At 44.1% G+C, this 14,093-nt stretch overlaps 1 protein-coding gene across 2 annotated transcripts in view; it reads left to right on the plus strand.

Annotated features, from left to right (window-relative positions):
- Nucleotides 1–11,940, plus strand: part of LOC139280216 (inner centromere protein-like) — a 53,176-nt gene extending 41,236 nt beyond the window's left edge. The window contains exons 16-18 of one of the 2 annotated variants that reach the window (XM_070899820.1): nucleotides 610–789; nucleotides 4,858–5,017; nucleotides 11,345–11,940. In XM_070899820.1, the coding sequence (XP_070755921.1) occupies nucleotides 610–789; nucleotides 4,858–5,017; nucleotides 11,345–11,553 (549 nt within the window). In that variant the 3' untranslated portion in view covers nucleotides 11,554–11,940. The remainder of the gene's footprint in view (nucleotides 1–609; nucleotides 790–4,857; nucleotides 5,018–11,344) is intronic. The other variant, XM_070899821.1, reaches the window with a different exon arrangement.
- The last annotated feature ends 2,153 nt before the right edge of the window (nucleotides 11,941–14,093 follow it).

Consider the following 14,093-nt stretch of genomic DNA (forward strand, 5'->3'; position numbering starts at 1 on the left):
AAGATTTGGAGGAGCTCAGACCGTAGAAGGTTCTAGGCTGGAGTAGGTTAGAGGAAGAGGCGAGGAATTTGAAAACCAGGATGAGAATTTCAGAATTAAGATGTTGCTCAACCAGGAGTCAATATAGATCAACAGGGGGAAGGGGCCACTTCTGACCAATGTCTACTAATTTCCTATAGGTGCTTGGTGAGGACAAAATTGGAAAATTGGGTTCGGTTGTGGTGTGACGCTGCTACTCTTTTTTTTTTTGTGCACCACTTTTCCTGTCTTTCTCCTCCCCCCACCCCACCCCACCTCAAAAAAAGTGGATTGATGGATAGCCTGCTGATCTTGCTGAAGCCTCATATGAATAAGTCACTTGAAAGATGTACCCATGTAGTTGACACCAGCAAGGGTCACTTTGTTCATGATTGGAGGTAGGAAGAGAGAAAACTCCCTCCAGTACCTACCTAGTCATTAGTTCTGCTCATCTGGCTAACTTGTAGCAAATGGAGCCAACATGGTGAGCTGATGGCTTTCTTTGTTTTTTGGGAATAGTTTTACAGTTTTGGCTTTTCCAACACTAGCCATTGCGCTTTGAGGATAATATTTGCATGTCCTTGTTTGTAGGAAGAACAGCGATTGGCAGAGCTGGAAAGTCAGTGTTTAGCAAAAGAGAAAACTAGAAAGGAGCAATTGGAGCTTGAGCGAAAAGAAAATGAGAATAGACTTGAACAGGAAAGAAGATGGAAGGAAGAACAAGACGGAAAAGCCAAGAAAAATATACTGAACGTAACTGTGGAGGTGCATGTGAGTGTTTTAGTAATTGGGGGAGGGAGATTGAATAAAGTTTAACTAACTTACTGGAATTCTTTGAGGATATAACGAGCATGGTGGATAGAGGTGTACCGATGGATGTGGTGTATTTAGATTTCCAAAAGGCATTCGATAAGGTGCCACACAAAAGGTTACTACAGAAGATAAAGGTACGCGGAGTCAGAGGAAATGTATTAGCATGGATAGAGAATTGGCTGGCGAACAGAAAGCAGAGAGTCGGGATAAATGGGTCCTTTTCCGGTTGGAAATCAGTGGTTCGTGGTGTGCCACAGGGATCAGTGCTGGGACCACAACTGTTTACAATATACATAGATGACCTAGAAGAGGGGACAGAGTGTAGTGCAACAAAATCTGCAGATGACACTAAGATTAGTGGGAAGGCGGGTTGTGTAGAGGACTCAGACTGCAAGGAGATTTGGATAGGTTAAGCGAATGGGCTAAGGTTTGGCAGATGGAATACAATGTCGGAAAGTGTGAGGTCATCCACCTTGGGGGGGAAAAAAACAGTAAAAGGGAATATTATTTGAATGGGGAGAAATTACAACATGCTGTGGTGCAAAGGGACCTGGAGGTCCTTGTGCATGAAACTCTTTTCGAGTTTACCTTTAAAACATAAAACATTAAACCGTGCCACCCGACCTGGATGACACACCAGACATTTACAAGGCCCTTTTTTTTTTTCTTTGTGTTTTTTTTTGTGTTTTCCTTTTTTTTTGGGCGCTAAAATCAAATTTTTTCCAGTGCCCCCTATAAAAGGGGAGGGGGACACTAAAAGCACCGGCAATTAAAACAAATTAAACTTTAAAACGTAATATCAAATTAAAATTTGGTTGCCGGGCGTGATGATGCACTCCAGTCCCTCCGGTGCCCACCTCTCGCGGATGGCCGCGAGCGTACCGGTGGACACTGCGTGCTCCATCTCCATGAAACTCTTTTAGAGAAAATGTTTCCACCCGGTGTGAATCCCAAAAGGTTAGTTTGCAGGTGCAGCAGGTAATCAGGAAGGCAAATGGAATATTGGCCTTCATTGCGAAAGGGATGGAGATCTTGCTGCAACTGTATAAGGTATTGGTAAGGCTGCACCTGGAGTACTGCGTGCAGTTTTGCTCACCTTACTTAAGGAAGGATATACTAGCTTTGGAGGGGGTACAGAGACGATTCACTAGGCTGATTCGAGAAATGAGGGGGTTACCTTATGATGATAGATTGAGTAGACTGGGTCTTTACTCCTTGGAGTTCAGAAGGATGAGGGGTGATCTTATCGAAACATTTAAAATCATGAAAGGGATAGACAAGATAGAGGCAGAGAGGTTGTTTCCATTGGTGGGGGAGACTAGAACTAGGGGGCACAGCCTCAAAATACGGAGGAGCCAATTTAAAACCGAGTTGAGAAAAAAATTCTTCTCCCAGAGGGTTGTGAATCTGTGGAATTCTCTGCCCAAGGAAGCAGTTGAGGTTAGCTCATTGAATGTTTTCAAGTCAAAGATAGATAGATTTTTAACCAATAAGGGAATTAAGGGTTACGGGGAGAGGGCGGGTAAGTGGAGCTGAGTCCACGACCAGATCAGCCATGATCTTATTGAATGGCGGGGCAGGCTCGAGGGGCTAGATGGCCTACTCCTGTTCCTAATTCTTATGTTCTTATGTTCTAAGAGACACTTACTCTTGTTGAGCATAATTGTGAAATTCTTCAGATTTAAATTGAGGGGTATGTTGAACACTGGCGTGCAGGTCACTGTTGGTCAGTATTGCCATTCTTCATCATTCCACTCCTTTTTTTTTCTCTTTGTTGGGATAATCCTTATCCTTTTTAATAACCCATTTGTGTAATCTAGAGACAGTAATATGTCTGAATTAAAAACATTTATTGCGGTTTCAAAACATTCATAAGACTTCATCTAGAAACCTGTGTAAAGAACTTCCTGGGAATTGTGAACTTCCAGAGATTGTTGCACCCCTGTTCAAAAAAGAAAGCGGAATAAACCTGGCAACTGCAGGCCAGTCAGCCTGATGGTGGTGTGAGGAAACTTTTAGACAATAATCTGATAAAATTAGTTGGCACTTGGAGAAAAATATGGGTTCAAAAATGAAAGCCAGCACGAATTTGTTAAAGGCAAATAGTGTTTAACCGAGTTGATTTCTTTGAAGTAAGGAGTGGGATGATGAGGATGGTGCATTTGATGTGGAAAAAAGGACTGGCAAAAGGTATTTGGTAAAGTACCATATAACAGACGCAGCAAAATTGAAGCTCGTGGGATTAAAATGGCAGTGCCTGCATGGATATGAAATTGGCTAAGGGACAGAAAGTAGAGAGTAGTGGTAACCAGTTGTCTTGCAGACTGGAGGGAAGTATGCAGTGGCATTTCCCCCCCCTCCCAGGGTCGATATTAGGACCGCTGCTCTTTGATATATAGCAATGATCTGGACTTGGATATACATAGCATAATTGCAAAATTTGCACTTGATATAAGTCGGAAATGTAATACACAGTGAGGTGGATAGTAACAGTCTTCAGGAGGACATAGACAGACTGGTGAAATGGACAGCCACGTGGCAGATGAAGTAATTCATTCCGGTAGCAAGAATGAGGAGCATTATAACCTAAATAGTACAAGGTGTGCGTACACAAATCTTTGAACGTGGCAGGACATTCAGCAAGCTGTTTAAAAATACAGAAACCGTGGCTTTATAAATTGAGGCATAGAGTACAAAAGTAAGGAAGTGGTGCTAAACCTTTATAAAATACTGGTTAGGCCCCAGCTGGAGCATTGTGACCAATTCAGGGCACCACATGGGAAGGATGCCGAGGCCTTGGAGGGGGTGCAGAGGACATTTACTAGAATCGTACCTGGGGTTGAGGGACTTCAGTTTCATGGGGAGGCGAGAGAAGCTCTGATTGTTCTCCTTAGCAGAGAAGTTAAGGGGAGATTTGATAGAGGTTTTGATCAGAGTAAATAAGGAGAAACTTTCTAGTGGCAGAAGGATCTGTAACCAGTGGACACCGATTTAAGGTCATTAGCAAAAGATCCAGAGGTGACCAATAGGCAGACAAAAACATAACTTGAGTTATGATCTGAAATGCGGTGGAAGCAACTTCCGTAGTAACTTTCAAAGGGGGAACTGGATAAATACTTAGAGAAAAATTACAGGGCTGTGGCGAAAGAACAGAGGCGCGGGACTAATTGGATCGCTCTTTCAAAGAGCCAGCACAGTCACGATGTGCCAAATGGCTGCTCACAGCGTGGTATCAATTTATGATTCTATTGCCATTCGCTGCAATGTTCCTTCTAATTTTTGGGAGCTGCACGGCCCATTCAAAAATCCATGCCTGCGCAGTTTTTGCACTTAAAAGCTGGTGAGTCGACTGCACAGGAGGTCCAGACAGCTAGTAGCTTAAAGGGAACATTGATTCACAGTAGCTCTCCATGAATGTAGTTTTGGTTTGTGTATCTGTTTAAAAAAATTGTATGAGTTTAACTTTGGCTTTTTTTATGAGCCATGGGAACATCAAACAGATTGCCGAGCACACAGTCATAGGGGGCCTCTGTCCTGGTCAATATCCTGTTGCATTGTCTGAAGTTTCATCCTTCTCCAATGTCAATTGTGCTCAAATGATAGGATTTACGACCACATAGTTTAAACCAACTCTGACCACCTATTGTGGTTTAACCATAATTGCTATATTATCTGTTCTGTCTTTATTCCAAATTATAACAATGTAAAATCATAACTATATTCTTGCATCCTCTTCCAACCATCCCCTTACCACCACTTCCAAGAGTTGTTGAATGAATCATTGCATAGGAAAAGTGCAGAGCAGAAGTTGGGTGCATCCTGTTGCTGGGATAAGTTGAAGACTTATCAGCCTTCTATCAGCTGTCCAAAATGCTGCTGGTTCCTGCTTTGGAGTAAGTGGCCCACTCAGCCACAGGAGACCTGTGGCCCGTTATTGGAAAGGGGAGGAAACTAGGTGCGGTTTTGTTAGGAATTGCAGGTGATACAACAATTTATGGGGTTTAAAGGATTAACTTTTTTTTCCAGCACTCTCCAGCACAGCAGTCTTACGTTATGACTCCCAATGGGTATTCCAAAGTCAAGTTGCCTAAAATACATCTGGAGGACTATGGAATGGACCAGAACAGTGATGACTCGACAGATGACGAGGGGGCGCCACGTAAACCCATCCCTTCTTGGGCTGATGGTAAGTGGCTAACTTCAGATCAATTTAGGAAGGAAATCTGTTTTGTATTTCTGCAATGAAATGGAAAGCTTACTGAATTGCAGTTCATTTTTCAGCCATCATTGTCTAAGGGGAGGGCATTCTACCGATTTATGTTTTTTAAACATTGTATACAGTTGCGCACATCTGATTTAAAGGCTGTCTTTTTGAGACCATTTAAATTGTTTTAGGAAACCCTATGGTAGCTGTGCTTTTTAAAATCTTGTACTGGAAGCACACCCAAAGAAAGGCTCAGCGATTTTATTTAGAAAGTAGCTAATCCATGCAAATCGGCAAGATCCCAAGTTCAATCCTGATATCTGCTGAGTTAGCTGATTTCAGCCAGGGCAGCAATAGGAGTGCTACAGTTGGTCAAGTCTGTGGAGAGAAAGTCATCTAGTCCTCCTGCTCTTTATTTGTTATGTAGTAACTCTTGGAACAAAAACAAAATATTGCGGATGCTGGAAATCTGAAATAACAGAAAATGCTGGAAATACTCAGCAGGTCAGGCAACATCTGTGGAGAGGGAAACAGTTAACGTTTCAGGTTGATGACCATTGATCCATTGTGTTTTGCTTAAGCCTAGTGTACATATGGGTTAACAAATAAGGATTGCAGGTTGTTGGAGGATGTGTAGGGATGCTATTTACCTAACTTCACACGTGCTGCAAGTTATTCCAAAAATGTGCCAAGAGCCATATTAGCTTACTGAATGCATCGTTTGTTAATTACTCTGATCAGCTACCCCTTCAGCATTTCCTTGCATAATGTCTGTCTATTTGCAAAAGGAGGCCTTTGTCATCCACAACCATATTGTGGATGATTGCATTGAGATGTTGGTTTTGACTGAAACTTGGCTTGTGGGTGGCACACTCTCCTGCCTGACTCTGCTTTTCACCACGTGTCCTGCCCAAATCGCTGTGGTAGTGGTGTGGCCCTTATCACTAAGTCGTACTTTTAGTCTCTTCCTCTTGTCTTTGAATTCAAAACCCTTCCTGAAACTTCTCCCTCCATACAAGTTGTTCTAAGCAGTCATAGAAACATAGAAATTTACAGCGCAGAAGGAGGCCATTTCAGCCCATCAAAGAGACGCACGGCTCTCGGTCAGCAGCCCTAAAGGTTACATATAAACCTATGATCAATGACGGAAAGGCAAAGAGCATCCAGTCAAACCAGTCCGCCTCACACAACTGCGGCATCCCTTATACTGAAACATTCTACACTCCACCCCAACCGGAGGCATGTGATCTCCTGGGAGAGGCAAAAACCAGATTTAAAAACCAGGCCAATTTAGGGAGAAAAAAAATCTGGGAAAATTCTTCTCCGACCCAGCCAGGCAATCGAAACTAGTCCAGAAGATCATCCTGGCCGTATTTGATTCCCGGCCGTACTTAGCATTATATCTGCGCCGTCCAACAAAGGTTATCCAGTCGAATCCCAATTACCAGCTCTAGGTCCGTAACCCTGCAGGTTACAGCACTTTAAGTGCCCATCCAACCATCTCTTAAAAGTGGTGAGGGTTTCTGCATCCACCACTCTTCCAGGCAGCGAGTTCCAGATCTCTGCAACCCTCTGCGTAAAGAAGCCCCACTTCAAATCCCCTCTAAACCTTCCACCAACCACCTTAAAACTATGCCCCCTCCTAATAGACCCCTCCACCAACGGAAATAGACCCTTACTATCTGCTATGTCCTGGCCCCTCAATATTTTGTACACCTCGGAGGTCTCCTCTCAACCTCCTCTGTTCCAATGAGAACAAACCCAGACTATCCAATCTATCCTCATAACTAAGATTCTCCATTCCAGGCAGCATCCTAGTAAATCTCCTCTGCATGCTCTCATAGAAACATAGAAAATAGGTGCAGGAGTAGGCCATTCAGCCCTTCTAGCCTGCACCGCCATTCAATGAGTTCATGGCTGAACATGCAACTTCAGTACCCCATTCCTGCTTTCTCGCCATACCCCTTGATCCCCCTAGTAGTAAAGACTACATCTAATTCCTTTTTGAATATATTTAGTGAATTGGCCTCAACAACTTTCTGTGGTAGAGAATTCCACAGGTTCACCACTCTATGGGCCCAAGTTTCCACACGCGCCTAGAACGGCGCAGTCACGACCTGGACGCCCGTTTTTCGCGTCACAAAGTGCTCCTAAAAAAAAATCCTCTGTATTCTCCACCTCCCTGCAGGTCCTCTGGCCCTCGACGCAGCAGGAGCTGTAGGGGAGGCGGGGCCAGGTCCGTGTGCTGAAAACAGTGCCGGGACCTCTGCACATGCGCGCTACAGTGGGCACGCAAGTGCAGTAGCTCCAGGCGCCAAACTGTGTGGGAGGGGCCAAAGCACGCAGCCCCTAGCCCTGGCCGAATGGCCTCGCTGGGGCTGTGTGAATAAGGCTCCTCCCACGGCCAGCTCCTGCTCCCCCCCCCCCCCCCCCCCCCGACCAGACCTGACACCCGCTCTTCCCCCCCCCCCCCTTGCCTCCGGACCAGACCTGACACCACCACCCCCGGACTGGACCCGACCCGACTCCCGCTCCCGGACTGGATCCGACCTGACCCCTCTCTCTCTCTCTCTCTCTCTCTCTCTCTCTCTTTCTCCCCCCCCCCGCCACCGAACCGAACCGAACCTCCCCGACCCAACCCAACGCCACCTACCTGTAAATCTGGTGCTGGGGACGGGCCCTGCCCAAAGTCTCGGGCCGGCCTGTTCAGCCTTCGCTCCCGAAAGGCCTGCCTGAAGCGCTTTCACACAGGTAGGAAGATGGTTTATTTAATCTTTTCTTTGCTTATAAATGTTTATTCAGGTTGGATTTATTTGTATAAGTATAAATAAGGATTTATTATAGAATTTAATGACTTCCCTCCCTCCCCCCCCCCCCCCCCCCAACCTTGTTCTGGACACCTAATTTGTAACCTGCGCCTGATTTTTTAATGTGTAGAACAGGTTTTTTCAGTTCTACAAAAATCTTCACTTGCTCCATTCTACTTTAGTTTGGAGTACGTTTTCACTGTGGAAACTTTCAAATCAGGCGTCAGTGGCCGGACACGCCCCCTTTTGAAGAAAAAATTCTGTTCCAAAGTAGAACTGTTCTACCTGACTAGAACTGCAGAAAAAAAAATGTGGAGAATTGCGATATCTAAGATAGTCCGTTCTCCACCAGTTGCTCCTAAAAATCAGGCGCAAATCATGTGGAAACTTGGGCCCTATGGGTGCAATCACGTCCTTCCTATAATACGGCGACCAGAACTGCACGCAGTACTCCAGCTGTGGCCTAACCAAAGTATTATACAATTTAAGCATAACCTCCCTGCTCTTATATTCTATGCCTTGGCCAATAACGGCAAGCATTCCGTATGCCGCCTTAACCACCTTATCCACCTGGCCTGTTACTTTCAGGGAACTGTGGACAAGCACTCCAAGGTCCCTTTGTTCATATACACTATTAAGTGGCCTCTGCTTAATATGTATACCCTTTCCTTATTAGCCCTCCCAAAGTGCTTTACCTCACACTGCTGAGTTAAATTCCATTTGCCACTGCTCTGCCCACCTGACGAGTAGATTGATATCCTCCTGGCTATCCCCTCAACCTTTTCTCGTGTCCCTTGGTCTCGATCACAGACAAGAATATCTCCGGTCCACTTCATTATATCCCACATGAAAAGGAAGATTCCATTTACATAGTGTCTTTCGTGACCTTGGAACGTCCCAAAGCGCTTTAAATGCAAGGACTTTTGAAGTGTGGTCACTTGTAAACTATGAAATGTGGCAGCCAATTTGTGCAAAGCAAGGTTCCAGAAACCCACCCTTGACTTCTCTGTCCAAACTGTTGGCCCATCTCCAGCCTCCCTTTCATCTCCAGTCCTATAACCAGTCGCCTCCCAATTCCATTCCCATCTTTCTTGTAACGCCATGGTTGAATCCCTCCAATCAGGTTTCCGTCCCTGCCACAGTACTGAGATGCCCCTCGTCAAAGTCACAAATTAAATCTTGACCAGTTAAACTATCACTCCTCATCCTTCTCGACCTGTCTGCACCACAACATCCTCCTCCAACGCCTCTCCCATCGTCTAGCTGGGTGGGACTGCCATCTGGTTCCAATCTTGTCTATCTGTCGTAGCCAGAGAATCACCTGCAATGGCCTCTTCTGCTCCTTCACTGTTGCCTCTGGAGTCACCCAAGGATCCATCATTGGCTCCAAGACATTTCTCATTTACATGTTTACATTTCCTCCCCCCCCCCCCCCCCCCCCCAAAATGGCCACATCATCTAAAAACACATCATAGTCCATATGTATGCTGACGACAGCCAGGTCTACCTTGCCACCACTCGACCCCTCCACTGTCTGATTTGTCACACTGCTTGTCCGACATCCAGTACTGGATGAGCAGAAATACCCTCCAACTAAATATTGGGAAGGCTTGAAGCAATTGTTTTTTGTCCCTGCCACAAACTCGGTTCCCTTGCCACCGACTCCATCCCTCTCCGTTTGGATCAGATCATTCCCAACCTTGTGGTCCTATTTGACCCCAAGTTGAGCTTCCGACCACATCATCAACGCGGCCTACTTCCATCTTTTAACATCAGCTGACTCTGCCCCTGTCTCAGCTCATCTGCTGAAACTCTCATCTGTGCCCTAATACCTCTAGATGTGACTATTCTAATGCTCTCCTGGCCAACCTCCCATCTTCCATCCTACATAAACTTGAGCTCATCCAAAACTCTGCCTGTATCCTAACTCGCACCAATTCCCATTCACCCATCACCCCTGTGATTGCTGACATTCATTGGCCCCCGGTCCAGCAACGCCTCATTTTAAAATTCTCAATCTTGTTTTCAAATACTTCCATGGCCTCTCCCCATCCTATTTCTGTAACCTCCTACAACCCTTCCAGATCTGTGCGCTCCTCCAATTCTGAACTTTTGCGCATCCCGAATTTTAATAATTCCGCCATTCAGCTGCCTAGGCCTTGAGTTCTGGAGTTCCTTGGAGTTTAGAAGAATGAGAGGTCATCTTATTGAAACATAAGATTCTGAGCAGGCTTGACAAGGTGGATGCAGAAAGGATGTTTCCCCTCTTGGGGAATCTAGAACTAGAGGGCATAGTTTCAGAATAAGGGAGCGCCCATTTAAAACAGAAATTAGGAGGAATTTCTTTTGAGGGTGTGAATCTTTGGAATTCTCTACCCCAGAGAACTGGGTCTTTGAATATATTTAAGATGGAGATAGAGAGATTTTTGTATGATGAGGAAGTCTAGGGTTATGGGGAGCGGGCAGGGAAGTGGAGCTGAGCCCAGGATCAGATCAGCCATGATCTTAGTAAATGGCAGACGGAGCAGGCTTGAGGGGCCAAATGGCCTACTTCTCCTCCTTTAAGAAACTCCTTAAAACCTACCCCTCTGACCAAGCAATTGGGTTATCTGGCCTAATATCGTCTTGTGTGGTTCAGTTCCAAACGTTGTTACTGCCCAAAGCACTTTGGAACATTTTATTATGTTGGAGGTGCTATATAAATATAAGTTATGATTTTAATTTAATGACATGCAAAACATGCTGTGTACACTCATGCTATGGCAGGCTATCTCACTTCTGAGGGCAAGAGAACCCAGAAAACCGAGGCTTGCAGCCAGATGAGTTTACTTGACATTACCCAATGTACCAGGACATGCATGTTACATCCTGGCTACAATTGCAACACTGCACATCTCACTGAAGACTACTGTATCTGAGGCAAAATCTTAATGGTGCAGTTTGCCCCTAAGATTAATAAATAAATTCCTCCTCCTGAATTTCAGTTGATCCTCTATGATGTACTATTAATCATGTTGGATGAATCGTTCCACACACCAGTAACTAAGTGTAAACCATCTCCCACAGAAGTCCTAAATCACTTTCAGAATGTGCAAACTGTCTCCTTTTCAGGCTGCTGAATTTCTCTGGACCTTAATGGGAGGACAGATGGGCCAGACTCTGTCATTCTCAAAGTAAAAAAAAAAAATGGAGATACTGGAAATCTGAAATTAAAAATAGAAAATGGTGGAAACATTCAGCAGGTCACTTGGCATCTGTGCAGGGAAGGGATGTTTCAGGTGTAGACCATTCATCAGAGCCAAATGTGATTCTCCTCCTTCCCACCTCCCCACTTCATGTGGGGAAATATCGAACGTCTTGCTTGCATCAGCAATGCAACTAAATTTGCTAAATTGGTTTGCATTTTCAATCTGTGGAGTTGTGGTAACGAAGCTTGTCAGCTCCTGTGTATCTCCTTGTTTGTTTGTCATAATTGTAATGGAATGTGTTTTTCTGTCATCAGGTAAAGAACTGCAGCAAACACTAGTAGAACAATATTACCACCCTCTTGATGTAGACAAATTCTTTGGTGTCATTCAACCCCCCAACCTTGAGACCATCTTCGGCAAAAGCAAGCCACGTTACCTAAAACGCACCAGTTCTGCAGTGTGGCATTCGCCACCTCAATCAAACAGCATTAAGAATGTACCCTACAGTTTTTTGAAATACTGAACTGTCCCTGTTGTGGTATTTTACAATGACATTCCAAGTACTGTAAGGACTGAAGCTGCTCTTTAACCTTTTTTATATCACTTTCTTGCCTGATTTACCGCTATCCTAATATGAAATAATTTTCAGAATCAGCTTGGTCAGCTGCTCCTCAGGAATTTTATTCAGCATGTATGTTTGAGGTTTTGCATCTTAGTACACTGGGATTTGCTTAGAATATTTTAATTAGACTGTAGTATTTGATGCCTGGGTTAAAAATCTCTGCCTGCCTTTATGTAAGGGTCATGTACACAGTGCTTCTGGAAGTCTCAGTCCAGTTCATGCTGTGGGCATGAGCTGATGGCACAAAACTCCCTAATATGGCACTAATTGGCAAGCTCTGCCTGGTGTTTTGGGGGAGTGGGGGGGGGGGGGGGGAATCTCATCATGCAGTGGAGGGTGTTTTTCTATAGTTGGGACTACAAGAAGCTTTACTGTGCATCTGGGTGTACACCTGATTTAGAGTGCTTGAAATGGGTCGATTTCCAATTCCCAGCAGAAATGTCCCTCATCTTCAACACATTTTGAAAAGGACTCGTTCCACTGGAACACATACTTTTCTAACTGAAGAATATTTGACCTTGAGTGTATTATGCCATCATTAATGTTTTTGGAAGCTTCTAGAATGACACATTTTAACAAAGGTACTGGGAACTGCGCCATATAAACCAAGATGATACCAGGTTCAGTTCCTAGTCTGTGCTGAGTTTGCTGACCTTGGCTAACGTGCCACTTAAATGTTGAAATTGGTTTAAGTGCTTCTGGGCTAGGGACTGGAAAATTAGCCAGAGTTCTCACTTTTTGCTTTCCTAATGTGGAAAGTGTACATGGGGAGGTCTGAGGAAAGGATCAGGTTCGTTCTTTTTCCTCCCCGCAAACAGCCAGCCAACATTCACTGCTTAGATTCTTGCTTGCAGGATGGTCATTTGGTCAAGATGCCTGAAAGTGCCCATGGAATCATATCCCAGCAAGAGTTATGCCTTGAAAGGAGATAAAATTAATAAAGTACCTTGTTTCAAACTGTACACTGGAGTGCTGTACTTGTAATTCTGCCAAGATGGTAAAATTTAAGGATTCAATATTGATAACTTCAAATGCACTGAGAGTCTAAACTGTGTTGGTGCCTGCTTTGTAATCAGTATCTCTGTTTTTTGTAAATAAATCATGTGCATAAGGCTAAATAACGAGGGACATTTCATTTTTATAATAAATTTTTAAAATAATAAACTTTAAAGAGTTTGAGATTTATTCTGGTAACTTTATTCCTCAGTTTATAAAACCAAACTGTTGAAGGTCAATCAGTTAAAATACTATAATACTACGCAATATAAAATAATCTAAACGCGTCAACTCGAGTTTCTGCAGCCTGTTAGCCACTTGGTTTTGCTTTGAGCGTAACACTGATGGTAATTAATCAAAGCAGAACATGGTAATTCATCTCTGGTTTAAAATTCAGTATAAATCAATGGATGAATGCTCTCTGGTAGGATCCTATGTAAAATTAGATCGACACAAAATTACCCATAATTCAGTCTAAATTAGCTCACTTGCAGATGCTTGAAGCTGTAGGACAGGCTCGACTGACCAGATGGTCTTTACCTGTCTGTCATTGTTCGTATCTTAAATTTGGGTAATCCTAGAACATTGCTAGTTTTACACTCCATCCGACCTGTTGGCCACTCTCTGAATGTGCAGATTGTGTTCAAAGGATCCTCCACGTCAATGTGAGCGATGTTGGATGATGTCCTAATTAATTCAGTCCTCTGCCGCCTATGGGGTTGGAGGGAGGGGAAATCATATCTGGGTAATAAAGTCTATCTCTTGCTCTCATGGATAATGAATCTATTACATCATTGTTAATAATCACCTGATTGAATATCAGCACAGAATAAGTGCACCCTTTCCTGTATGACTAAGCCCCATGAATAAAGAATGACAAGTGCAGATTCTATTTTCAACATGGATGTTTCTATGTAAAGGAAGAGTTGAAGTGATAACATAAGAAATAGGAGCAGGAGTAGGCCTTATAGCCCCTCGAGCCTGCTCCGCCATTTAATACGATCATGGCTGATCCGATCATGGACTCTGTTCCACTACCCCGCCCGCTCCCCATAACCCCATATCGTTTAAGAAACTGTCTATCTGTCTTAAATTTATTCAATGTCCCAGCTTTCACAGCTTTCTGAGGCAGTGAATCCCACAGATTTACAACCCTCTGAGAAGAAATTTCTCCTCGTCCGTTTTAAATGGGCAGCCCCTTATTCTAAGATCATGCCCTCTCGTTCCAGTCTCCCCCATCAGTGGAAACATCCTCTCTGCATCCGCCTTGTCAAGCCCCTCATAATCTTATACGTTTCCATAAGATCACACCTCATTCTTCTGAATTCCAATGAGTAGAGGCCCAACCTACTCAACCTTTCCTCATAAGTCAGCCCCCTCATCCCCGAATCAACCTAGTGAACTTTCTCTGAACTGCCTCCAAAGCAAGTATATCCTTTTGTAAA

The sequence above is a fragment of the Pristiophorus japonicus genome, chromosome 14 (assembly GCF_044704955.1).
Source record: "Pristiophorus japonicus isolate sPriJap1 chromosome 14, sPriJap1.hap1, whole genome shotgun sequence".
Classification (NCBI taxonomy): domain Eukaryota; kingdom Metazoa; phylum Chordata; class Chondrichthyes; family Pristiophoridae; genus Pristiophorus; species Pristiophorus japonicus.